This window comes from Cavia porcellus, unplaced genomic scaffold, assembly GCF_034190915.1.
Source record: "Cavia porcellus strain 051 isolate PalLab524CR breed Dunkin Hartley unplaced genomic scaffold, mCavPor4.1 scaffold_7, whole genome shotgun sequence".
In the NCBI taxonomy this organism is placed as follows: Eukaryota; Metazoa; Chordata; class Mammalia; order Rodentia; family Caviidae; genus Cavia; species Cavia porcellus.
This window is the reverse complement of record NW_026947490.1, coordinates 47,724,528-47,751,881: the sequence shown is the minus strand read 5'-3', so window position 1 is coordinate 47,751,881 and position 27,354 is coordinate 47,724,528. Positions and strand designations below refer to the sequence as shown.

Here is a 27,354-nt window from a genome sequence, read left to right as displayed (position 1 = left end):
AAAAAACAAAACAGTGAAGCAGTGTGTTTATAAATAACTCACAGAGCAAACAGGAACTTTGAAAATATGTAGGACTGCACAGTCATGAGACCCTACATGCCAGGCCACCTGGGATGCGGTCACAGTTGTACTGAAAGGGAAATCTGAAGCCTTAAGTGGTCAGAAAACAAAGGCTGAAAATGGATGCACCAAGCATGAAATTAAGAATCAGAGCTGTCAGCAGATTCGTGTGCCTCGGATCCTAACAGCTGCCCTTCACTGCAGTCAGCTGCTATTACCTGTGCCCCTTCCCGGCAGTTCCCAAGGTTCTGGCTCTGCCTCACTGTTACTGAGGCTTGTGTGTGTGTGTGTGTGTGTGTGTGTGTGTGTGTGTGTGTGTGTCTGTCTGTCTGTCTGTCTGTCTCTGTTTTCCTGTACTGGGGATTGAACCCAGAGCCTCTGCCCTGAGCTACAGCCCTGGCTTTCATTTTCATTCATTTTGTGAGAGTCTTGTTAATGTGAGGCCATCAGACTTCAGTATTGCTCAAACTGGGCTCAGATTTGCACTAGTCCTGTCTCAGCCTCCCAGAGTGCTGAGAGTATAGGTGTGTGCCACTTTGTCTGCCTTAGTTTTTGTTTTGAGACCTAAATATTCAGGTCAGTGATTTTTCTAATACCATGGTCCATCATTTTCCGCTCCCAGGTGGGCTGCTTGTTCTCATAGTTAAGCTTTAGATATTATTCTTCCTAACACCTAGAATTTCTCTATGATTTTAATTTCAAGATTCTCTCTCTCTTCACCATCTTTACCCTTTACACTTCCATCTCATTCAGTGTAGAATCTTAATTCTCACATTTCTTTGACTCTCTTGGGCTTCCAATGTGTTGATTGGATATTATGATCGTACATGTATATAGGTACATACATGCATACTATTTAGAAGGCAAGGAGCTCTTCTTGCTTTTAGCAGTAAGTAGTGTACTCTCTGAGTGGGGAGCTCTACTATGTTAGATAATCTAATACTTAACAATTGTGGAAGGGACACAAATGGACCCTGGCTTTATGAAATTTGCTCCTCAGAGCAACTGTTCTCAACTCATTTTTCTAATACTTTAAGGTGTCTTTAGGTTACAAGGAGTTTACTTAACTTACTTTTAATTATCTTTCATTTATCATAAAGTAAAATATGTCACATCTTGAATCTCTCAAAGAGAAAAAAAATATGTCACATCATGTCTTGGGCAGCAGTGAGGAGGGATCAGGCTGTGAAACTGACCAGCACCTGAGTGGAGGGCTGAGAGCTGTGGCCTGCTGAACAGTGTTGCGGACCTTGGGCACCACTGGCTTCTAGAGCCACACTGGTGGCTGTAGACACTGATGTCTGATGGCCTCACGGAGCTCAGCTAGCAGAAGCCACATGTGAATGACAGCTGTCCTTCCAACAACTCATGTCTGAATGTACTTTTGAGAAGCCTGCAACTAGCTTAGTTTGCAGGTATCAGGGTGCGCTGGGAAGATGCCAGGTGTGAAGCAACAGTTCAGAACCCGAACCCAGCTCTTCTAGGGATTCACAGCAGGACTTTGAGCAAGTGGTTACATCTTTCTAGATTTCATTTCCTTACTTACAGAGTGAATAAAGATAACAGTCTATGTGTGATTCTGTATTTCTATGCATAATTAGTGTCCCACGTCTCACTGATTTAGAAATTGAGATGAGGGTATTCAGTTAAAAAAAAATACTAAAATTCTTGAGCCCATATTAGCGAGGAGAGGGCTTCAGTATGACTCTCATTCATCTTGGATGCTGGCAAAGATGACCACAGAGAGGCGTCCTTTACATTTAAAAAGTTTAGAATAGTACAGATGGAACATATAAAGAATATAAGTTTTTTTTTTTTAAATTTCAAGTCATTACGTAAACTATTACAGGAGGAGGGAAGGTAATGGGAGGACACAGCATTAATTTGGGGGGCAATCATGTTCAAAACCTGGAAAAACAGAAGTCAGCTCAGAAGAGTTGATATGACAAAGAAGGCTCCAGTTGCAAGGAATTCGGGAAGGTGGGGTGGCCAAGGAAAAGAGGAAACAACTGAAATTTCATCATGGTAAACAAAGAGAAGTTTACAGATGTGATATGAAGTTTCAGGCAAGTGACTGAGCACCCAGATAGGACTGGGGATGACATATCTATTCTGTCTGGTGCCGCCCTTCTCCCACTTTTCAAGACTTTGCCAAGCTCACTCTCTGCCCTGTCACTTCCTCCCTCCTACCCTAGCCTCTCCGCTCACCCATTGCTGTCCATAGCTGTCCTCCAGGTTATTGAGGAAAGGATCGTCCCAGCTCAGGCGGATGTCCAGCAGATCAAGAGGCTTAAAGCCATTCTCAGCCATGACCACGAGATAAGTGAAGAATCCAGCTAGAGCCTGGATCATCCCTGGAAGTGGCAGAGCCATAGGACAATCACAGAAGGTACCCAGAGGCAGTCAGTCCAAGGGGCAGAGGCTGGGCCCCGCCTCTATTGGCGTGGTGTGTGTCTGCACAGGAGTAGAGATCCTTGCCTTCAACATCTGATCCCTCATCTAAGGTCTTCTCTTCAAGATCTGGTATTTATTTTTAAACTCTAACCCAGTGTCATCTTTGAATCACATCTTAAAAGTACAAGAGCTGGGTGACTCCCTTTCCTCCAACATTTGGACATTTATCAAGTGTTAACCTCTTGACATTTCTCTGCTATCTACCCTTTGCCTCTTCTTTAGCCAAAATTTTGTCTCTCATGCCTGGGCCATGGTGACAGCTGATGTTAATATTTGGCTACTAACTATAGAGTTGTGCATTGTGCGAGTACCTTGTGGATACAGATCCTCACAACACTGAACTAGTATCTATGTCCCATGAGTGGGAAAACTGAAACCCACACACAAAAGCCAGTCATTGTCCAGGATGATACAGTTAGGAAGTGGTGAAATTAGGATTCAAACATAGGTCTGATTCCTAAGTCTGTGCTTTTTCTACATGATTCCTCTCATAGATATTGGGATTGCCTCTCTTGTTCCCAATCTTTCCCTGTCCATGCCTCTTCTACTTCTGAAATACCCCAACATGTGTGCAACTCCAGAACAAAGTCCTCTAATGGCTCCCAAATGTCTTTCCAGGCTGGACCCAATATAGATGCTATCGCTATCTATAACATTGTTTTCTACTTCCTCTTGGAAACCAAGAGTGCCAAAGTGGTCTAGTCACTCTTCTCTAACAACGCCCTGTGAGCTTCCCCTTTGCTGATCTCCACATCCGTCTATATGCAGTACTTAGTTTAAGCCCTTATCCTCCAATACCAAGTTTAAGCTCTGTTTTTTCCATAAAACCTCTCTGACTGTCCTCAAAATTAGTGATCTTGCTAGCTTTGTGTTTGCATGTGAAGTCTACATTCATCCTGTGGCATGTGGAAAGATGCTAATATTTTAGGCACCTTTGTTCCTTTTTTACTGGGCCCTGTGTCAAGGGCAACTCAGAGATCAACAGCTCTTTGTGTTGTGAACACCTAGTGCGTTTTGTGCTTGAGAACATGTCTCCCTATTTGCAAACGGAGAGGGCTCAAGTGGACAGCTATTTCCTTCTCTCTCCCTGCCTCACTGCTCTGCACTCACCAATCTGTCCATAGGCCATGCCAATGAGACGGCGATTCACAAGATTATCAGTCTTTGGGTTCCGTGGATGCCTTTGCATGATGTCACTTTCTGGGGACTCGTAAGCCAAGGAGATAGCAGGTACCTGGAGGTCAGAGGAATGAAACAATGGAGTCACAAAGTTCAGAAGGAAACTCAGGAATAGCTCCAGCTTTACCCACCTCACAATCAAGCTTTCTCCTACTCCCAATCTATTTTGCCGGAGTTCCCTGAGCCAGGTCCCAGCCTGGTCCTCACCATGTCCGTGCCCAGGTCAATGCAGAGGATAGTGATGGTGCCCAGAGGCAAGGGAATACCAAGGATGATGAACAGCAGGAATGGAGTGATCTCAGGAATGTTGCTGGTCAAGGTGTATGCAATGGATTTCTTCAGGTTGTCAAAGATGAGGCGACCTACAAAGGAAGGCCAACCTTCTGTGAGGAGCACTGATAGGACCGACCTCTCACCAATCAGCGCCTGGATATAGAGATCACTGCAAAGAAATGTCATGGTCCATGAAAAGGCTGGGAAATCCTACACACTGATGATAGTCCTGGTTTTGTCCCTGATTGTGTGATGATTAATTAGAGCTATGATTTATTAGCACGTCCTGACTGTACTCTTTGTTCTTGGACTCAAAATGGCTAATGATATCTGATCTCTGAAACTGTAGCACAGTGAGGCCTCACTAATCCTGAGATGTCTGAGAATACCAGAATTAAAGCCTTTCCAAGATTAAGCCTGAAGTGGAAAGAGCCAGGGATCGGGACAGATGGGTTTGAGTCTCATTTTCTGCCATAAGCAGCTTGTAACCTTGAGTACCTCTTATCTTTCTGGCCATCATTTCTCCTGCACTGCAAGACTGCTGAATTCTTCCCTAACTACCCTTTCAAAGACTGCAATCCCTCCCTGCACTACATGTTTTATTTTTTCCATTGCACTTAGCATAGTAGGCAATTTGCATAGTATGCAGACAGTAGTCTGTCTCTTTTCACTAGAAATTAAGTTGTATGCGGGCAGGGAATCATGCATTTTTTTTCCTCCCACCATTCTATTCCCGGTACCTAGAATAATGCCTTGCATGCACAGCCAGTGCTTAAAAGAAATGAATGAATTGAATGACTATTCAAAATGTTAGGATCATACTAGGTTTCAATAAAGTGTAACCATTATTATTATGTGGGCTATCGTGTTTTAGTAAGATAGCTCCAGGCAGAAAGCAAAGAACGGGGTACAGCATTCTAGGGCTCTCTATTCACCAGTGGGCATTCTCTTTCAGTGCACTCTGGGAAACAGAGTGCTTAATCGGGATTATGAAGTCACTTTATGAATGGTTTCCAACCATTCTTGAATGTCACCATCTTTAGGGACACTGCTGAATATTACAGAATGTGGACGTTTCCCAGGGCTGTAAGCACACGCACGTTCTACACACCTAATCTCAGTGAGACAACAAAGAGGATGATCTCCTACACCAGAGTCCCAGTTTCCCTGGAAAATCTGCATTTTCCTCCAATCTCATAAAAAAATGATTTTCTAAGTATCAGCTAAATTTAATCTGCAAAATTTTGTCTTATATTTTTTTTGAAACCTGTTCAGGATCATGGAGGTTGGATGATGGGCAAAGCAAATAGGAGTAATGTCTCCCAAAACCCAGACAGGAGCAAGACCCAACTCTGGGCACCCTGCTTCCTCACCCTCCTCCACGCCTGTGACAATGGAGGCGAAATTGTCGTCCAGCAGGATCATGTCGGCTGCCTGCTTAGAGACGTCAGAGCCGGTGATGCCCATGGCAATGCCGATGTCAGCCTTCTTCAATGCAGGGGAGTCGTTCACCCCATCCCCAGTCACCGCCACAATGGCTCCCTGGTCAAGTCCAGAAAGAAGGAGTGAAAAAAATTAGTGTGCAAGATTCAGGACTAGTTCCAAAGATTAGTTTGACTTCAGTTTCTCATTTCTTATACACATGTTGATCCAGGACTCCTGGCCCTTCCTTTTCCTGTTCCCTCAAGATAGCCCTAAACTAAACGCTACCGTGGAGGTTCAAGGTGGGATACTGTCTGGAGTCTCCTCTAGCTCAGCCCACATGTTCCGCTGCTTGTTTTGAGGCTGAGTTCTGCCACCTGAGTTCTGCTAGCTTCCTCCAGGTTCCTCTGCCTCTCTTACCAGCTCCTGACAGGCCTCCACAATGATGAGCTTCTGCTGAGGCGAGGTCCGAGCAAACACAATCTCTGTGTGGTTTTTGATTATCTGTTTGAGCTGCTGTAAGTTCATATCCTTTAACTCTGAGCCATGCACCACAATAGCTTTGGCATCCCTGAGGAAAAGAATTTCAAAAGGCTGGCTCTGAGGCTTTTCCTGCCCTCTGACCAACCTTTACTATAAGTTCTCTGATTTTTCTTTCAACCCAGGATTGTCACTGGCCCCCAGCATATGCTGTCCCCTAAGTGACACATACATTCCATCTCTTCCCCTCTTTTGCCAACCACTTTCTTCTACTTCTTTCTTTCCAACCCACTGACATATTCAGTTGATTATTTCCTTCTTACATTATAATTGCAATGTGTAAACTCTGCAATCCTACCTATGGAAGGAAAATGCCAGAACTTTAATAACCAGGACCTGGGTGGGACAGACTGAGGATGGAGGGAAAAAATGATAGATCTGAGTTTTTGAGGGGTCTTACTTGACATTGACCTGGCTGACAGGGATGCCACGCCGGGCAGCAATGTCCTCTGCTGTCTCAGTGCCTTCTGAGATGATGCCCACACCTTTAGCAATGGCTTTGGCTGTAATGGGATGATCCCCTGTTACCATGATCACCTGGGTTGGGAGGGGGAGAGGGATAGGGATAGAATCATCCTCTGGAGCTCTGATCTCTTCTCTTTCTCCTCCCATAGTCACTACCGTCATGCAACAAAGGTTTCAGTAGACCATTTCTAAGAACTTGTCATAGATACCAAATGCTTTCCACTGTGGCTTCAACCTTAGGGAGTGAGTCAGGACCATCAGACCATAAAACACAGGAAGATTTATGCTCTAGATCTCCAGGAGTAAGTCCGAGTTTGGGGTATTTTACCATAGTCACCATTCTATTTAATTGCTCCATAGTGGCTGTGTTTAAGTGCCAAGTCAGAAACATAATTAGAACGAGTGGTCGTAAAGGAATGTCCAGAATATCCATCTTCCCAACATTTTATCAAGTCTCAGGGCACTCAGATCCCCACTCTGTCTTTGTCTCCCTGTCTCAATCTGCCCCTCAGTTGCAACTTGTCTTTGGCTACTGGGTCCCTAGCTCTGTCACATCCTACCCTGGGATGAGCTGCCCATGCTCTGTGTCTTTGTGGGAGTCTGTTCTTTTCCACTTTTCAGCACTTATCACTTCTCAGTGTGATAATTAGCTTCTCTCTCTCTCTCTCTCTCTCTCTCTCTCCCCATTGGACTGTGAGAGTGGGATGCTTGCTAAGCTTCTTGCCTAGGACAAGTAAGCCACCAACAAATACTTAGCAAATGAGGAAATGAAGCAATGGTGACTACATGGGAGCTACTGTCCAAGGTTCCCAAGCTCGCACCTACACAGCTTTTCAAACTGATGAGAGTGAGAAGGAATCCATCTGACTGATGGAAACAAGGTTCGGAGGAGTCCCTCCACCAAAAAAAAGAGCCCATTATGGTGCTTCCCGAGCCCTTGCTACTCTACACTGGCTCCCCTGATGAAGTGGAAGGGAGACGGGAAAGTGCTAACAGGCTGTGATAGCCTGAAACAACAGAATTTCACTGAGGGATTACCCATGACCGCTATTGTCCACAGTCTTAGTGGGGGCATTGGATCCTTACAAGCCTGGCCCCTGGGATGCTTGGTACCAGGCGAGGACCTGAGCAAGAGTTGCACAGAAGACTGCCCTTCAGATGTGGTTCACACTGAGCCCTTACTGTTCTGGTTTACAGTGCCTTGCAAGCCTTGCAGTGACTCATTAATAGTGACCTAGGATCTGCTGGACAAGGTATGGCATCATTCTTGGACATACTTAGCACCTAGCCTGGTCTGGCTGTTCGGATGGACAGTTCAGTACCTTCCAGCAGGACTATCTCCATGCCACGCTGGGGAAGTAAAAATACTATGTCAGTCACCCCAAGAGTGAGTCTCTAGTAAACACTGAGACACAGTCGTACAATAGATGCACAGTTCTACAGAGAATGGCTCCCTTTGAAGCAAAACACATTGGCAGTTTCTGGAAATAATCAAGTACTAAAGGAATGTCTTTTTCCAACTTCTTCATGCTGACTATACCTCTGAGGTTCCCATGCAGCCTTAAAAGCCACCCTCTTGTTCTCCTCTATCTTCTCCTCTGATCAGACCCAACCTTCCAGTGTTGGTAACACACCCATAGGATCTCACAACTGCACTTCTTGGGTGGGGGTGAGGGTGGGGAGGCAGGTTCCTAGCAAAAACCAAATATCTTCATACTACCAAGATCCTCATTTAGGGGGAAATGTAATGGGAACACTTCTTAATTTTTTAAAATCACAGTTCTTCCAAAGTTATGAGCACATAGTTACTTGGGAAAGCTCTGTCCCCTGTCATTTATTTGTTAAGTCTTTGTGGCAGTGCAGCAACCATTACCACTTTTACTAAGCATCCTGGTAATGTCTGTCAGCCTGGCACCAATGTCATTTCCAAGGAGACCCATGGGTCAAGCTCTTGTGTGTCCATTCCACTTTACCTCCTCTGCAGGATGGTACCATGTACATGCTTCACCCTTCCCTTTTAGGGAAGAAGGGTCAATTTCCAGTGTCTCACTGTGTCTGCCAAATGTCCATCAGTTAGTGTCCAGGAGGAGGTAAGAGAATAGAGCAAGACTTGTAAATTTGTGCCCAGAACAAGAACTGGCCAGAAAGCACAGAGGCCCCTGCTTCAATTGCCAGTTCATGGTCAGCCCTCAGAGTTCGTGCTGTGCTGACAGCCTGGCCTGATTGGCATCCTGACTGAACCACCCCTGATCCCTATTTGAATCTTCTTACCAGCTGGCACAGTTGTGACTATCTTCTTCCTAAAATGACCCATAAACTCCCAGAAGAGACAAATTTTACACCATATTCACAGCATTATTCCTCATCCTAATAGTCTATAGTGAGACTCAGAAAATACAAATGCACCCCTTCCACAGTGCCATGTGGAGGTTTATAGACCTGTCAGGGGACACAAGGCACCTTGGTTATCCTCTGCAGATGAGCCATAAGAGTACTATGTCTGCAAAGAACTTAGCACCTAAGGCATCTTGTAATACAGTGATTGAAGAATTCACTCACAATAATTTCCCACATCCTTGTTTGGTTTCCCTCTTTAGTGACCAAAATCACTGAACTCAGAATGGCTCGGATTGGCCCCTTGACAAACTGCCAACAGTCACAGGCCGAATATACTCCTCCTCTCTAAACACCTCCACTTTGCTGCTTTCATCTCCCCTTCCTTCACGTCTAGGACCCAACATAGGCAGGGATTCCGAATATGAGGTACAAGCAAGCAAGGGCTCAGGATCTTATCGGTAAAGATGTATTTGCATTTCTGACCCAGGACATGCAGGCATCTCAGAATTAGAGAAATCCCACTGCTGCCATCCATGAAGTTTTATCCTTGGACCAAGTTAATTTCACTTCTAGCTTTCCCTTCTGGACATAAGCCTGTGAGGGAAGCTGCTCACTGCAAGTCAGACCCACTGAGGACTCTGCAGCTCTCAGGATCTCATTCTCACTGCTGCCCACTCCAGCCCTCCAGCCCCCTCAGCCTCTCACCCCTCTACCACTAATCCCAGCGACACAGTGACAGGACAGCTCCCAGCACTCTTCCCCTCCCCCTCCTCTTCTGAGGTCTGTAGACTGGCAACTTGGGCATCACCCACTAGCAACTCCTCTGCATGGTAGTGGGAGAAGCACCGTGCTCAACACTGGTTCTCACCACTTGTGCGCTCATTGGGTTCCCTACAGATGCCTGGGACCATCCTGAGAATTTCTAATTTAGTGACTCTGGGATATGTGTGAGATACAAGAATTCTCAAGCCTCCCTGGTGATTCTAATGTCCATTGGGAGATAGAATTCTTGATATAGAGGGAAGTTAGTATTAAATGTCTTAAAACTAAAAATCTTAAGACCAGCCATGGTGCACATCTATAGTGCCAGCTACTCAGGAGACTGAGACCAGACTTGGCAATGCAGAGAGATGTCACCCCCCACCCCCTCAAAAAAAGACTCAAACTATAACAACTACAGCCACAAGTCATAAGCTCAAGGAGGCAGAAATCAATTTAGCCAAGATTTCTAAGCACCTACTCTGTGCAAGGCTTTCTACTAGCATCTCTCAACTCTGACAGGTCATGGGGGTGAGCAGGAATTTACCTTAATCCCCGCACTACGACACTTGCTCACAGCGGAAGGCACAGCAGCACGGGGAGGGTCAATCATGGATATGAGGCCCACAAAACACAGGTTACTCATGGGAAAATTTATTTCATCTGTGTTAAAGGGGAATCCTGCTGAGAAGCTGCTTGGAAGATTCAAGAAGCAGAACCCTGGAGAGAGAAAAAGGGGCCAACGGTCATTCGTCTCTCTGTCTTACCTCATATCCTAAACTGTGCACCCCACAAACAGCCAACTTGATGCCCTTCTTTCAAAAGTGCTCCCACAGTGCCTCACCTAGCACGCGTTCCCCCAGGCCTCCCAGCACCGAGTAGGCATCCTGGAAGGCTTTCTTCATTTCATCATCCATTGGGAACTCCTTCCCATGCAGGAGGAAGGTGGAGCAGAACTCGAGGATCCTCTCCGGAGCTCCCTTCATCATCAGCACATGCCCCTGGGAGCTGCCCTCCTGACGGTGGATGGACATCTGGAGAGAGGAGAGGAAGCGGCAATGGGCCAGAAGGACCGGGCCAGGCACAGCCAAGCAGACGCCAAGTTTTCTGGGTTTTTTTTTTTTGTTTTTTGTTTTTTTGAGACAGGGCTCATTCTGTCGTTCAGATTGGCCTTGAGTTTGCTAGGCAGCCCAAACTGGGTAAAAACTGTGGTTCTCCTACTTCAGCTTAAGGTTGTAAAGGTGAAAAAAAGTGACAAGCAAACTGTTTTGCTCTTCCCCACCACTTCCTTTGTCTCATTTACACAAAATAGATTCAAGGTTGAGCCCAGCTCCCCTTCCCAGGAAACCTCCGCCTGGTAATATTTGCACAGGACTCTCAGAGCTCTCTGAGGGAGGACAGACTCTCTCACTGCTGACAGACAGCACAGGTGCCCAAAGACCTGTGTTTGCTGAGCACGGTGGCTCATGCCTATAAACCCATGAACTTGGGAGACTGAGGAAGGAGGTGTTGAGTCCCAGGCTAGCCTGTGTTACACAGTGAGTTCAAGGCCAGCCTGGAACAGTGAGAACTTGTCTCTAAACCCAAACCAAACCAGACCAAAAAAAACCCAAAGGAAAACCAAAAGTAAACCTGTGTTCTAGGGCTGGCATGTATGAATGCCTTAATTAGTGTTACAACTTCAGGTCAAGCTACTTAACTCTGCAAAACCCTAGTTCCTTCCATAACATGTAAAAGGTTCTGTTTTGCCTGCTTGATTGGGTTTTATATCAGAGAGTTGTGAGGAATCAAAAAAAGAATACTTGGAAAATTGTGAAGCACAACAGTTCGGGCATCCCGGTGCCTACTATGAGATCAGTAGCTATAGTGCTTCAGTGTGGTGGCCAGGCAGGGGCCTATTCATCAAGTGAGTCTGAGGAGACCTCAGGAACCAGGAGAGAGAGAGATAAGATCAGCTTAGGTTTTGCATTTTCTCTTGCTCTCTGATCCATGGAAACAAACTCTCTGTGAATACCTCGATTTTTTTTTTTTAATTTTCTTTTTGTGGTACTGGTGATGGAACCCTGGTGCATGCTAGGCAAGCTCTCTCTCACTGAGCCCTTTTAATTTAATTTGATCTTGAGACAGGATCTCATTACATTGCCCATGCTGGTTTCTCACTTGTGATCCTCCTATCCAATGGCCTCAGCCTCCTGAGTAGCTAAGATTACAGGCGTGGGTCACAATCACAGCAGCTTCCAGGAGTGAGCAGAAATTCACCTTAATCCCTGCACTTCAGTTCCCTACAGGTGACACAGGGGGTTCCTCTGGTTGACAGGAGATGCCCCGTGTGGTGTCGCCTGTAGGGAACAACACCAGTGCATTGAAAGGAAGTGTAGGAGCCTAGGGGAGACCAGACAGCTTGCCCCAAAGGCAACTAAAAGCAGCTTGTAGAATGTGGTTACAACCATAATTACAGGCTGTTCAATTATGTTTAAAATATGCTTAAATAGTTCACAGGAAAATCTTTGACTCCTGAAGCAGAAAACTATAAAATGTTAAAAAAAAAAACCAACCTCAATTTTCTGAATGCTCAAGAAACCTCTGTTGAATGAATAAAAGATCCAGAGGTAAGAGCAACACCCACCTAAGCTCGTGCACAGATAAATCACGTCTAATAGATTACAGATAGAGAAGGTGGAAGGAGGAACCGGAAGTGCCAGAACAGAGAATTTTCCTTTCACTTGTCTTAAGAGAGGGAAACCAAGGGGCTGGGGATTTAGCTCAGCGGCATAAGCACCTGCCTTGCAAGCAGGCAGTCGTGAGTTCGATCCCTGGTACCGATAGAAAGGGAAAAAGACAAAAAAAAAAAACCAAACAAAAACAAAACAAAAACAAACAAACAAACAAAAAAAAACAAGAGAGGGAAACCAGTAAGCTTTGCAAGTGGCCAGTAGGCCTAGAGGCCCCTTGCAGTGAGTGGACTGTCCTTACAGCAAGCTAGTTAAGGCAGCTAACTCAGTCTCCCAGAGCAGGCACCTGCTGAGCCACCACGTGGTGTACATCAAAAGTCAGTCCTGTCCCTTGAGCTGGATATGCAGTAGCTCAGAAGAATTTCTAACATAGTAATTTCAGGGAATATTGCTATTTTTTGGCTGTCCTATCAATATTAGGAATATGTTTTGCTTTTATTTTAAATCACATGGAGGGAGAAGTACCTCATTCTTTTCAAAGGCTTTACTTACGATTAGCCAAGCCCTGAAATTCCTGTCTGGTTACTGAGGCCACCAATTGCCACAAAAATGGAAATCAAATTTGCAGCCTGAGCCTAGGAGACCGATTTTATTACACTGACTAATAACCAGGCGAGACAGGAAGGCACGGATCTGTTTAACTCTTACTAGCTCAGTATTCAATATGAATCTGTTTAGGTTAACTATGTTTTTGGAAATCTACACAGATTGTGTTATTTTCTCATGTATTTTTTAAGGCAGAAAGGCAACACTGAAATGGAGGCTTCGTTTCCCTTCGGCGTTACACACACCTTTACGGCAGTGCAGGGAATTCACTCCTTCACCAAGTCCCACCCCACCCACAGAGCCCAGATGACCTGGGAGATGCTAGTTGCGGTAAAACCACTGTCCCCTACTTTCTACTGGAGCCCTCTCTTGAAGTCTGCCAAGGCTGTCGCTTGACAGAAACACTGTCTTTCCTGTCCCTCTGGAGATTTTATTCTTTGTGAACTGCTGTTCCCCAGCCAGCATTTCCTTTCCTCTTGTCTATTCTTCCTTAGATCACGGATCAACAAATCCCTGGGAAATGAAAAACTTCACAGTCACTCCGGAGGCTCTTGGTCACTGGCGTGCCAGATAGCAGCCCACTGGAAAGGAATCGCTGGATGGCTAATGACACAGAGTGTCTGCAGACGGGACCTCATTCTGCAGTGGCAAATCTCATGGTGGACACAGCTGTCTCCAGTAGCTACTTGTGATGCTAACGTGACAGTCCCTGACCAGTCTTTCTCCTCTCCTAACGCTTCAGAGTGTAGTTTTTGGATTTGCTCTCTACAGGTGGTGTGGGTCTCTACCAGTGGTGTGGGTCTGCTTAGAATGCAACTTTGCCGCTTCTGCTGTCACTTGGTTCACCTCTTTTGGCCTGTTTGTCACCCCTTTTTGATGAAGACTTCCTCTTAATTGGAATTATTCTCTCCTGAGCTATCAACCTCTCTTCCCCTCCCTCACCACCTGTCCCCTACCTTTGCCGGTTCTGTACCTGGTACTTGTTGGTAGAATTAAAGGGAATCTCTGCCACTTTGGGGTTTTTCTCTCTCATCTCCTTCACAGATCTGAAACTCTGTTCGACAAACTTGAGGAGGGCTGACTCTGAAGCATCCCCTGTTGTTTCCCGCTGCCATGATGGGTTTGCATAATAAGCCTCAGGACTTGCCAGCCTGGGCACAGGATTTACCTGTGGCCACAGGGAGAAGGGGTGCCTGGGAGAAACCACCACACCCCAGGAAGGAAAATCTGAGGAGAGGACAAGTGACACCCTGGACATCCAGGCACCCTCTTCCCCTTTGGGCCTGACACCTTAGCTATGGGTAGGTTCTCCTGTTCAGCTTTAAAGTCAGCTCGGTTGCAGAGACCAGCAATCTGGGCCAGGATGAACCAGGTTTCAGACCGCCTGGAGAATCTCTCTAGGGAGAAAGAAGGAAAGAACTGTAAGGCGTAGGAAGGTTCTTAAATCAGGGGTTATTCATATCCTGTTTCTTACCCAGCCTTCTCTCCAGTCATCTCAGTGACTGGACTGACTCAGCTCACCCATCACAGCCCCCCAAATCCTGTTGCTCTGGGTGCACCAACACCACTAGTCACCGGTCTTTTCCTCTCTGGTGTCGGCATTGTGCACAGTCCCATCGAACCACAAATGGGCGACAGTCATGCGGTTTTGGGTGAGGGTGCCCGTCTTGTCTGAGCAGATAGTGGACGTGGAGCCCAGCGTCTCCACCGCCTCCAGGTTCTTCACCAGACAGTTCTTCAATGCCATGCGCTTGGCTGTCAGCGTCAGGCACACCTGAGGCCAGGCGCAGGAGAGAAGGGACAGAGAGCATGAACTACTCGCATTACTTTGTGTTTTGTAAATGTGTTCATTCAGTTCCATCTGGGCCCATGGTAAACCAAATTAAGGAAGTTTGGGTTTGTGGTTTCTGGCAAGAGATTCCATGTATTCCATGTATTCTTTTGCCAGATTATCATAGAGTATGACCCCCTCCCTTAAGGTCTTTCAGCTCTTCTGCCTAGAGGCCTCTTTTCCATTCAAATCCAGACCACACCTCTCTCCCGTCCAGTCTTTCCAAGGACCACAGTGCCAGCTAATCTTTTCCTGTAGAATAAGATGCTGTGGGTGGAGATGCAGTTGTGCCCACAGCTTTAAAAAACAATGGAAGGACATTAGGAAGGAGTATCACAGCATTGGAAAGGATTTGAGGAATCATTTAAACCAGAATTGGTCTGTTGATTATAAATTTAATACAAGTAGGAGTGTGACAAGGTTGTTTTAAAAGCTAATATAGCCTTAGTGTACTGTTAATGTAGGTATGGAATTCTAATCATGGGGCTCTACTATATTTACAGAATATCTCCAGTCCCAATGCTTTCATATTAGTTTAAACACAATCAAAGCATTATTCTTATTCTATTTTAAGCAGAATATTGATCAACTAGAGCATACCCCAAGCATGTCATCAGCAAGGTCTAAAGACACTGGCATAGAAGAATGACTAAAAGGCAAAGGGATAGTTTTCCTCCCTGCTGGAGAATTTGAAGGGACACAAGGTCTACAAAAATCTGGAGTACTGGGTGTGCAGGTCAATAATGATAGACCACTTGAGCAGCATCCACAGGACTCTGATTTTCTAGCATACACGCAGGCATGCACATTCTGAAGGGCTAAGTTATAGAAAAGAACTTTTTTAATGCTTTTTCAGCTGGTAAAATGAAGGTGAAGCAATCATATTTCTATTTTAACATAATGAAGTTTAACAATAACAATCCAATGATGAAATAGGCAGAGACAAAAAGAGGTAGTACCCATTCATAAAAAAATAATCATCTCTCAAGGATGTTCTAGAATGTCCAGCATCAGCTCAAAGATTGAATTTATAGGGCCTTTGAAGTCTTTCTCAGCAGAATTATAGAATTATAAATGAATCTTCCTCTATAAACTGATGAATAAATTGAGGCCTGGAGAAGTTAAGTGATTTAGCCAAGGTCACCAGGTAGTATATCCAGAACTAGAACTCACTCTTTTTTTTTTTTTTTTTTTTTTTGTCTTTTTTTGAGACAGGGTCTCGCTATGCAGTTCAGGCAGGCCTTGAGCTCACTTTGTAGTCGAGGCTGGTCTCCAACTCACAACGATCCTCCCACTTCAGCCTCACAAGTGCTGGGATTACAGGCGTGAGCCACCACGGCCTAGCTAGAACTCACTCTTGATGACCTATAGTCAATATATTCTCTATTGCAACTTGCTTCCTCTCTCTCACTGAAGAGGAGGAGAAAGGACCAGAAAATATGGCAGAAAAAGCCAATGTGATATTGGTAGCTAAATTATTTTTGATCTATACACACATTCAGGAATGCTCTGCACTTGAGAGGCTCAACAACAAGAATGATTTCATTTCCCTCGGGTATTTGCTTGCCAGATGCCACCATCTTCACTGTATACTTACGGTGACAGTAGCCAGCAGCCCCTCAGGTACGTTGGCCACAATAATCCCAATGAGAAAAATTATAGCTTCTAGCCAGCCATAACCTAATGCAAGAGAGAGCCCAAAAAAAATGACACCAAGGAACAAGGCCACCCCAGTTATCAAGTGGATGAATTTTTCAATCTCAGCACCAATGGGTGTTTTGCCAGGTTTCAGGCCTGATGCCAGTGAGGCAATTCTGCCCATCACTGTGGAGTCTCCTGTAGCAATCACAACACCCCGGGCTGTTCCTGTGGACAAAAAGAAAAGAGGCAGTGTGATATGGTGATAAGTTTCTGTATTAGCCTCTGCCTCAGTTCCTGACATACACTGCCTAAAATCCGAGATAGAGTTGCTAGGAGAATCTTTTGTTTTCCATACATAGTCTTTGATCCTAGTTCCTAAGACTTTTGTAACTGAGTGATAGGAGTATCTGACATGGAGCTCCTAAATCCCTTGGAATTTCCTGGATGATAAAGAAATCTTTTGTTTTAATGTGATAACTCTTGGTGGGGTCCTGAGGAGAGCTACAGGATAGAGGCTGATTTCCAGGGGAACCAACTTCAGGAGTTGAATGTTCAGCCACACTGCTCCACCTTTGAGAGGGAGAGAAGGACTGACCACTAATAGCCAATGATGGGTTCAGTCACATCCATATAATTAAGCTTCCATAAAAAAAACAAAAAGCCTGGGTTTAGAGAAGATCCAGGTTGGTGAACGTGTGGAGGTGCCTGGAGGATGGAGTACCCAGAGAGGGCATGGAAGCCCATGCCCCACACACTATGCCCTGTGCATCTCTTCCCACTAAAGGGTCACCATTGTAATAACCTCTATAATAAATGGGAAAATATAAGCCAGACACTTTCCTGAGATCAGTGAGCCATCCCACTTAACTGAACCCAAGGAAGGAGTCATGGGATCCCTGATATTTAGCAGCCTGTCAGAGATACGGATGAACAACCTGTCTTGTGGGACTCAGTCCTTGACATTGTTTCCAGAGAAACAGTGTCAGAACTCAATTGAATTCTGGGACCCTTAGCTGGTATCTGCTGGAAAATTGGTGGTTGATATGAAAATCTTCAAACATTTTAGAAACAGAAGAGTTCTGTGTTCCATGTGAGAATAGAAAGAAAAACACAAATCCTTTTTCTTTTTTGACTGTGGCAAACAACCAAGATAGGCTTACTCTGAAATGGGGAGGCCGTTGGGTTTGGTTCCTAAGAAAAAAAGTTGTCCACGAACAAAGACAAGGTGGGTGTACAAGGCCCTCTGGGAGGACGGTATCCTCTGTTCGCCTCGTGTGTACTGCATGCAAGTAAGGGTTTCCAAGTTAGAACAATCTCTGAGGTGATTTCATGGCCCTCCAGACGTACCCAATTCTATTGCTTAACTGCCTTCACTGTCTAGAAAGCCTTCATTACACTTAAGTGGCAAAACTCCCATTACTTGTACATTTCTTGTTTTGTCCTCAGCAGCTGAAGAGGTTCTACAACTCCAGAAACAGCAGTTACCCCTTTGGTAGTGCCCAGTTCCCCAGAAGCCCTCTGTCTTCTAATCTGATGGCTGTCAACTGGGAACAATTTGCCCCTCCTCCTCCTCGAAGGGACTTGTAATGTCTGGGGACATTGCAGATGTCCCAAGTAGGGTGGGAGGGGACTGCTACTGACACCTAGTGGGTAGAAGCAAAGGATGCTGATAAATTTCCTGCCATGGACAGGACAGCCCTGGTTTTCCCCTACAGCAAAGAATCCTCTGGCCCCACGTCTCAGTAGCTGAGCAACCCAGCCCTTTCTGAGCCCCGTTCCCGCTTGCTAGCTGGAGCCACTCTGACCTCTGCCGGGTAGCACAGGCCATGACAGCTGGGCTCTGTGCTTGCCTGACCTTTTCTCTACCCCTACCTGCTCCCTAAATCTGGCGGGCAACTGTGTCCTCATGTTTGGCTTTACATACACGTAATGCAGGCCACTCACCTATGAGGCTTGAAATACAGGGCACAACAAGATACTGCTTAAACTAATTTTTGCTGCTTTACCATAGTGATTGAAATTTCTAAAATCAGAGTTACTCAGGAAAGGAACACATGACAGAAATAGCACAGTGCCGGAGATATAGATATAGCTCAGCAGCACAGCGCCTGCCTAGCAAGTGCAAGGTCATGAGTTTGATCCTCAGTACAAAAAAAAAAAAAAAAGGTAAGTTTAGAAATGAGACTCAGGGAAAGTATAACTTTCCAAACAACTAACTCTGTTCCTTGGGGCAAGTTCCTCTAGTGCTGGGAGACTCACTTTAAAATATCTACAAAGCTGGGAATTTAAATGTTTGAAAAAGTGTACTGATCAGTAGACACACAATTGTCAGTTATTTTCTCCCCTTAGATGAATTTAGTGTCTCCATAAGGGCCATTATAATGTTTTATGTGAATCCTAGGAAAGTATCTCTCATCTAGCAACTCTGACTAACATCAGCCTAGCACAACTAGTGGCTTCCATTCTTAAGGTCACCTTCATCTGTATGAGCCTGAGGGCAGGGTGCTTGAATTGTAGACAAGTCTGTGTTTGGGGAGGGAGATTTCCGGAAATTTCACAATCTGAAGTATTCTACATTTGACCTTTGAACTTACTGTCAGAGTGTCAGGGCAATCTTGAGTGTCAAGGAAATACTTAAGTAACTGAGAGGTGCTGAAGGGCTTTATGTTTTTGACTGGATGGAGATGGATGGGTAGAGTTAGTGTCACCTTATTTATTTTTCGCCATGAGTGCATTTAGTTCTTTTTCTTCTTTTTTTTTTTAGTACCTGGAATTGAACTCAGGACCTCGTGCTTGCCGGGCAGGCGCTGTGCCAGTGAGCTATATTCTTGGCTCTAGTTTTTCATTTTTATTTCTTCTGCTATGGTTTCTCTATGCTGAGAGAGATGAGGCTTAATAATTAATCCCAATATGTCTAGAGGCAGATAGGTTGGTGTCAATGTAGGGGAAGACTGGGAAGACCAAGAATCTTACATTCCAGGGCAGACTAGTTCTTTTAATACCATTCATGTCATCAGAGAAATGGCTTAGGCTTCCTAGAGAGTCTGTGAGTGTCCAAAGAAAGACACGTGTAATGTAGCCCATCAAAGCCCATAGTCATGACAATTAGGAGGCAAGGGTACAGGTCAAAGTTATGCTTTTCATTGTAGGGGAAAGTTAAAGGACAGATTGGTCTAGGGTAAACCGCAAAGAAATTCCTCAGTTTAACAGCCAAGAGCACCTTCAGTCCAGCTCCCCTCTCCTGGTTGTATCTTGGGTTCTGCTTCTCTCCTTATACACCCTTCTTCACCTAGAAAGACGCTTCCTTCTCAAAGGGATGCCACTGCACACTTCCCTCCAGTGCTCTGACCTGGAGCACACACACAGCTGGTGAAAAACCTACTTGGGAAGAACAAATTTGTTCCTAAAATAAAATACAGAAGTACAATAATTTTGAAGAAAGTTTGGTAACTTGCACTTTGCTGTTCAATTTAAAATTTTTTTTATTTTAAAGAGGATAAAACAGAATAAAACCAATCAAAACCAGCTAGTGTAAGAGATACAGGACTTCAAAACATTATGAAATCGACAATAGTTATCATAATGCCTTTTGATGTCTTCCAAATAGCTGCGGATAACTTCAGATATGGTAAAATCAAATAGAACAGAACAGAATAAAAACAATAAAAACAAAACAATGAATGCAATAAAGGATTTCAAACACACCACTAATAAATTCAAAATTGCTATCATAATATGTCTTGCTATCCTTAAAATAGCTTCTCCTGCCATCGGATTCAACATAATTGAATAAACAAAAGAGAATAAAAGCCAACTCAACAAAACAATGGAAACGACATAGGACATCAAAACAAGACCATAGGGAGTCAACAATGGTTGCAACCCTCAGAAAGAGATCCCCTTAGATGCCACACTGCGTACCACTATTCTCTGAACCTATGATCAGACCACTGACCCTAGCCCTGCAATATTAGTGAAACACCACAGTACCACGGGCATCGGATTGCATTTCACCTCCATAGCTATCATCACAGCCTGTTTCTCTGGATAAGCCGGTTGCTTACAATACTTCTTGTTTGCCAACCCATGTGCCAAAAGGGGTTGGGGTCTGGCTGTTCCGTCTGGCAGAGGCCCATGCATGGCGCTGGTTCCCAGACTGGGCTTGTTTGCTGGTGTGGCTATTGTTCTCCAATTTTAAAATTTTAATACGTATTATTTTCTGGTTTGATTTTTTTCCTTGGTATCTATTTAGTCTTAATGGTATCCTTTAATGTATTTTCAAATTAAATGATTTGATTATAAGGGAAGACATTGGCCATCTTTTAGGGCAGAGGAGGGTCTTGGGAAGGGCCTGAGTTTTGGAGGCAGAGTAGAAATCCTAATCATCCCCTTCTGTTGATTTGTGCTCTTTGATATGATGCTTAATTTTGTTGAGCCTTAGTGCTTCATGTGTAAAATAGGAATAACATCTACTATATTGAATTGTGAGAAATGGAGAGAAAATCTATAGCATCCAATAAAATGCATTTATGCATTCAATAAAGAGCAGTTATTTCTAGATACCCCAAATTCACTCTTAGGCATTAATCATGGTTTTCAAGTGTGTTCCAGGGAGTGTTAAGGCAGCTGTAAGGGAAAAGGGCAAATTGGGAGATTGACAGAACGATGTTGAGTCCTTGGTCATCACTTTGGCCAAAACTCCCTCCTAGTTCAAGGATGCCCTTGATTCTAGGAGCAAAGCCAAAGTCTGAGTGGCACCTCTGGTCCCTCAAATTTCCAGTGCCAGCATCCTCTCTTGGAATCTTGGAGAGCCTTGCTTCAGGGAAGGAGCAGCCCGACAGGGACGAATCATTTTCCTCCCTTCTGTGTCCATGTCAGCATATATAGCAAAACTTGCTAGAATAATAGCTGATAATTATAGGACACTTTACATGATTGGGATGAGTTAAGCATTTTATACTTATTATTTTATTTAACCCACACAAAAATCTATAGGTGATGACTTTTTAGGGGGTCCTTTTATTTTTTTGAGATGGAGTCTCACTATGTGGTTCAGACTGGCCTTGAGCTTATTTTCTAACCCAAGCTGTTCTCAAACCTGCAACAATCCTCCTGCCTCAGCCTCCCGAGTGCTGGGATTACAGGCATGAGCTATCATACTCAGCTCGGGTAATGGCTTTTAATATCATCATTGTGCAAAGGTGAAAATAGTAGCTTAGACCTTTTACCAAAGGGCATACAGCTACTAACTGTTCACCAGTTCTTACCCCAATACCTTTAGAAGGTAGAAGCTTCTTGAAATTTGTTTTAGTCTGTGCTTTTGAATTTATGCTGCTTAGGGTTCAATATTCACCTTCCACACAGTTGGTGGAGAAGAAACAGATATTTCTCGTCTCCAGAGGGTTCTCATGGGTAAAATCAGGCGAGCGGGATTGGGGCTCTGACTCCCCAGTCAAGGATGAGTTGTCCACCTGGGGTGGGAAGCAGGACGGTTGTCAGGTGAGCATGGGAAAACAGGCAGACTGATTTATAGAGACAGTGTGTCACCAACGCTGTCACTGATCTATAGAGAGACGGTTGCCTGTAACTGCAACCTCACTGGTAACTTCTTAAGGCTTTTAATATCATCATTGTGCAAAGGTGAAAATAGTAGCTTAGACCTTTCACTAAAGGGCATACAGCTACTAACTGTTCACCAATTCTTACCCCAATTCTTATCCTACCCTTTGGAAGGATAACACGATGCTTTCTCTAACTGAGCTCAGGCCCCTACTGCACCCCAAGCCCATACCAGCTCAGTCCCCAACTTTCTGCGTCTCCTCACCTTACACCCTTGTACCGAGATAAGCCGGAGGTCAGCGGGGATTCGGTCTCCGGCCTTCACTTCTACCAGGTCTCCCACCACTACTTCTCGTACATCAATTTGCATCTTCTTTCCTCCTCGAATTACCAGGGCTTGCTATGGGAAAATAGTTCAGGCTGTTTCTAAACCCTTCTGCTTGTCCCACGCTACTCCTCTTCTACCGCTTTCTATTTTGGACTCTTCCCTCCTGACTCCCCATTTTTACCAGGTCACCCACCAAAATATTCTTGAAGGTGTCCTTGGAAGATTGCACATTCTTACACCACTGCTTCAAGGCTTTTTGCAATGTGATTTTGGTGGTCTTCCCATCATGAGGCTGGATCTATCTCTTTACTAGACAGACGACTTGCTTTGGTCCATAAGACATTAGCAAAAGAGATGCAGGCAGAGGCTTAAAAAGTGCTTTCAGGTTGGGGCTTGCCCGGCTGTTGGTGTGAACCCTCTGCCCTTTGTAACAAGCCCAAGCCATCCTCCTGGAAAGACTGAGATCTGGAGGACAGAGGCCCCCACTGTCCCAGTCATCTCAGACGAGGCCTCAGACAAATGAGTGAGGTCATCTGAGATCATCTAGCACCAGCTGAGGCCAGCCCAGCCCAGCCCAACCCAGAACAACAACCTGGCCACAGGATGGGGAGAAAGAATGCATTATTTTAAAGTGCTACATTTGGGGGTGCTTGGTTTGTTCTTCAGACTCGTAGCTCAAAACTACCAAAGTATTTTTCTTCAAAACTTATCTTAAGGAAAAAATTAAATTATATTGATACCAAAAGCAGCTAGGCCATCATACTAGGCTATCATTTCCTAGAATTGTTAGGAAATTTTAGAACCTATTCCTTTGTAAGCCTTCAGGCCAGTGCCTAGGAAATCTCACTTATTATCATATTATTTCTAGATCTCTTAAAAAATTTTAATTTAAAAATAAATTTAACCTTGAGAAAAGTTGCAAGAGGCTGGGAATGGTGGGGCATGCTTGTAATCCCAGCACTCTCGAGGCTGACGGAGAATTGATCACTGCAAGTTCGAGGCTATACAGTAAGTTCTAGGCAAAAGGGTATGTGTGGGCTGTACAGTAAGTTCAAGGCCATCCTGAACTACACAGCAAAACCCTGTCCCCGCCCCCCAAAAGTTGCAAGAATAAAAATAAGACCACGAGTACCTATATAAACTTTACCTATTTTCACCAATTACCATTTTATAGCATTTTCTTTGTTGTTTGTTTTGTTTTTTGAGACAGAGTCTCATTCTGCAGTTCAGGCTGGCTTTGAACTCACTTTGTAGGCCAGTCTGGCTTGGAACTTGCAGCAATCCTCCTGCCTTAGTCTCCCAAGTGCTGGGATTACAGGTGTGTGCCACCATGCCAGCTGCCACTGATTTTTACATCTCTATGTTTGTGGTATGTGTGTACTTTTATTCCCTCTGAACTACCTAAGGGCAAGTTATGTACATCATGATCTTTTTTTTTTTTTTTTTTTTTTTTTTGCAGTACCAGGGATTGAACTCACGACCTTGCACTTGTCAGGCAGGTGCTTATGCTGCTGAGCTAAATCCCCGGCCCACATCACGATCTTTTATCCTAAGTACTTCAGAATACTCCTAAGAATTTCCAGAGAATTTTCCAAGAATTGGATATTCGCTTATATAAGTACAACACAGTTATCAGTTTTAATGAGTTCACAATGACACAATTCCTTACTTTATCAACTGGATTCTAGTTTTGTCATTTGATTCTAAATATCTTTATTTTGGGGCAAGGGTGTAATTCAGTGATAGAGCACTTGCCTAGCATAGAAGGGGCTGTGGGTTCAATTCTCAGCACTGATAGAAAGTAAAGCATTATTTTCTCCTCCAGAATAAGCATCAGGTCTAGGGCTAAGTATTGAGTTCAGGTGTCATATCTCTTGGGACACCTTTATTTGGAACATTTCCAAAGCTGTTCGTTGTCATCAAAGTTACTGACATTTGAAGAATCCAACCTCTCCACCAATCATGACTTTCTTTCTTTTTTTCTTTCTTTTTTTAACATAATATTCTCATTTTGGGGAGTACAGCATTTCCTCATTGGGTTTCAACTGTGCCTTACAGACTAGACTACTTCTGGGTGATGTTGTGTCTTTCTCGGGGGTTCACAGCCTTCCTAAATACCTTTCAGGTCTGAGAAAATCACCTAGACCTGCCCTCCCCAAACCAGCCCGACTTAGCTCACTGGTCATAGGATGTTAATTCTCCTGGGGACTTAATATTGCAGTTGGTTCTGTCCATACCTCCTCTCACTGGATCCTCTCACGCCAAACCTACCTGTGGCACCATGTTCTTAAAAGACTCCATGATCTTGGAACTCTTGGCCTCCTGATAATAGGAGAAGCAGCCAGTGATGCCCACGACGACAGCCAGAACAATGCCCAGGTACAGCTGGGGATGGGGAGAGAAGGCTCATTAGTAAGTCTTTTTTTCCTTCATCCTACAAAGTCAGTTTACAAAGCTAAAACTAGAGGGCTGAGCTGGGAAGCAGAGAGACTCGGAAGAACCTGAGACAGGATGGGACTACTTGGATCCTGCGGAAGAATTCCTGAGCATGGGAGTGGTGAGGCACATCGTAAGTCAGAGGCCAGAGAGGCTGCTCATGAGCTAGGAGTGAGAGTCGTGAGGGAGACTGGGAAAGAGGAGAAAGAGAGGTCACAATTCTGGGAAACAGAAAAGGACACCAAAGTGCCTTGGTGATTGGTTGGGAAATGAGAAAGTTTCTGGGACAGGTCCTGCATCTCAGCAGGTGGAGCCAGGAGCTCTCCAGTTAAAAAGCCAAGGAAACCAAGATAGGCCAAAGTCTCCTTAGGAAGAGCTGGGACTCTAGGGATTTGAGGGGGACTTCAGGAGGGCTGGGCTGCTGCAGCAGGAGGTTCCAGGACTGAGTTGGGACTGGACTGGTCAGTGGAGCAGACTCACATTATCTTTGGCGGTTTTCTCGTAGAAATACAGCTCGATACCATAGGCCACGAAGCAGAGAATGGAACCCGTCCATAGCAGGAGGGAGAACCCAGTGAACAGCTGTTTACAGAATTTGACCCATTCTGGAATGGTGCGGGGAGGTGTAAGTGCATTGGGTCCATCTCGAATCAAGATTTCCTCCGCCTTTTCAGGACTATGACCCTGTATGGAGAAGAAACAGGGCTGGAGAGGCAGTGGGAGGAGAGAGGAAGCTATGGTAAAGGGGAACCTTCCATTTATAACCTCAGGAAAGGCCTAGACCAAAGCTGTTCTTGGAAGTGCAGCCTGGAAGTTCTTCCTCGATCAGGTTGAATTTTAAAATTTGATTATAGAAGGGATATCATTTAGCAAGCTTCCCAAGGAAGACTGGCTTGTTTGTTCCTGGATTGATTTACAAATGTTTTTGAATTTGAACACCTATATTGGGGCCTGATGGTGTGAGAATACTGCCATGAATAAGAAGGATCCTCCCTAAGTAGGGAGTTCATGTGGGGAGATAGATAAGCCTAATGCTCAAGGCCAATGCAATGATGAGATACGACATATACCACTGATAACGTACTGACATCCACACTTTGACTATCTGACTTGGAAATAGAACAAGTACCAACTAAAGGCATGAATGCATAGATTCTCATCTAGTCTTAAGCGCTACTATACTACTTTTTTCCTTAAATGAATACAATAGACTTTACCAGTTCCACCAGCTACTCCTCAACAGCCCCTCTGAAAAGCCCAAGGGATATGAAAGCTCTTTTAGGGCACCTATGGAGTTAAATAATTTTCACAGTAACACTAAATCATTTTTTCCACTCTTAGTCTCAAGAATGTATAGTAGGTTTTTATTTCCTTCAGTATTGGGTATTGAAACCAGGGCCTTTAACTGAGCTACATTCCCCAGCCCTTTTGCACTTTTTATTTTGAGACAAGACCTTGCTAAGTTGCCAAGTTTCCCAGGCTGGGCTTAAACTGCTGATCCTCCTGCCTCAGCCCCCCAGAGTGGTGGGATTACAGTTGTGCGCTACCATGCCTGGCTTGGTAGAAATTTTCTGAATGCTGCTTGACTCATACATAGTGCAAGAGATGGAATACAGAAAAGATATAACACACCACCTGTGTTACATCAAAAAACTAGGCTAATTAAAGAGATTCACAAAAAGTAAGATGCCAGTAATTTTTTTGTTTTGAAAAATAGTTATTGATTATAATAATAATTCATAGCGAGTTTACTCTTCTTTTTAAAATGAGTTGAGAAACACTTCTTGTTGCTCAGATTTAATTTCTAACATGATAAATTTAGACTACTGCAACTCACACGAGTAAAAGCTCTTTGGGATCCCTGATAAATTCTAAGAGTATAAAATAAAAGGTCTAAAGGATGAAAAGTTTGCGAAGCACTGCCCTGACCCGTTCCTGGGCTCTCATTAGGTCCTGGGCTGTCTGTGGGTGAGTATCCTTGTCTTTTTTTCCAAGCAGTGTCCTGTGGCATTTGGCTGATAGAATGTACCAACGCTGGACTTAGAACAAAGGGACTTGATTGCTAGCTTAGCTTTGTTCAGGAAGCCCTGCTGCCTCCCTAAGGGAGTCCCTTACTCACATGAGTTAGGTCCACGGAGTACTTTGTGCTCAGCTGTTCCAAGGTTAATTTGTGATCGTTCTGAAGGGAGAAGGGAGGGAAGCAGAAACTGTGAGCTCAGGCCTTTGTGGGGAGAGAGGAGAAACAGAGAGGAAATGGGCAGCCCTGGCCCGGGCGCGGGGAAGAGGACGTGTTCAGAGGGGATCTGTTCTGGGTTCTCACCATGACCACCTCCTTCTTCAGTTCCTGTAGGTCCTTGGTTTTTTTTCCCTTTTTCAACTTCACCTTTCCTTTCTTCCTGACTGAAGGCTCATTTTTGTGCCTCTGGCTTGGATACCGATCGTGGGGACTCACTTTCCTTCTTTTTCCTCTGCGCTCCATCCTTAGCCCAGGATTCAGCCAGGCCAGCGGAGCTGAGGGAGAGAAGTCCTGAGGCTGTGCGCTTAGTGGGGCGAGGAGGGAGGAGCCCGAGGGAGGACCAAGGTGTGGGGCGTCAGAGGCTGAAGCCTGAAGGGGAGAGAGGCCTGAGGAAGAAGGGTCAGGAATGAGGGAGTGGGGTGGGCAAGAGGCAGGAGGAAGCAAGCGGTGAGCCTGGGCTAGCCCTGGGCCTTCGCACTGAAGCTGCTCCCGGCCCTCTGGGGGGTCAGTCAGCAGTGGGGTGCAGGGAGTGCTGGGAGCCCCAGCTGCAGTCCTG

At 44.9% G+C, this 27,354-nt stretch overlaps 1 protein-coding gene across 1 annotated transcript in view; it reads right to left on the bottom strand.

The window, feature by feature from the left end:
- LOC100729796 (sodium/potassium-transporting ATPase subunit alpha-4) overlaps positions 1 to 27,354 on the bottom strand; it is a 32,270-nt gene extending 4,916 nt beyond the window's left edge. Inside the window, exons 1-18 of the mRNA XM_063253513.1 lie at positions 26,883 to 27,354; positions 26,682 to 26,741; positions 25,043 to 25,246; positions 24,398 to 24,511; positions 22,064 to 22,198; positions 21,593 to 21,710; positions 16,196 to 16,464; positions 14,343 to 14,541; positions 14,058 to 14,164; positions 13,741 to 13,875; positions 10,334 to 10,523; positions 10,037 to 10,209; positions 6,329 to 6,465; positions 5,809 to 5,959; positions 5,340 to 5,508; positions 3,901 to 4,055; positions 3,625 to 3,748; positions 2,269 to 2,414 (exon numbers count right to left, since the gene is read on the bottom strand). Coding sequence (XP_063109583.1) covers positions 2,269 to 2,414; positions 3,625 to 3,748; positions 3,901 to 4,055; positions 5,340 to 5,508; positions 5,809 to 5,959; positions 6,329 to 6,465; positions 10,037 to 10,209; positions 10,334 to 10,523; positions 13,741 to 13,875; positions 14,058 to 14,164; positions 14,343 to 14,541; positions 16,196 to 16,464; positions 21,593 to 21,710; positions 22,064 to 22,198; positions 24,398 to 24,511; positions 25,043 to 25,246; positions 26,682 to 26,741; positions 26,883 to 27,041 — 2,745 coding nt within the window. The 5' untranslated portion in view covers positions 27,042 to 27,354. The remainder of the gene's footprint in view (positions 1 to 2,268; positions 2,415 to 3,624; positions 3,749 to 3,900; positions 4,056 to 5,339; positions 5,509 to 5,808; positions 5,960 to 6,328; positions 6,466 to 10,036; positions 10,210 to 10,333; positions 10,524 to 13,740; positions 13,876 to 14,057; positions 14,165 to 14,342; positions 14,542 to 16,195; positions 16,465 to 21,592; positions 21,711 to 22,063; positions 22,199 to 24,397; positions 24,512 to 25,042; positions 25,247 to 26,681; positions 26,742 to 26,882) is intronic.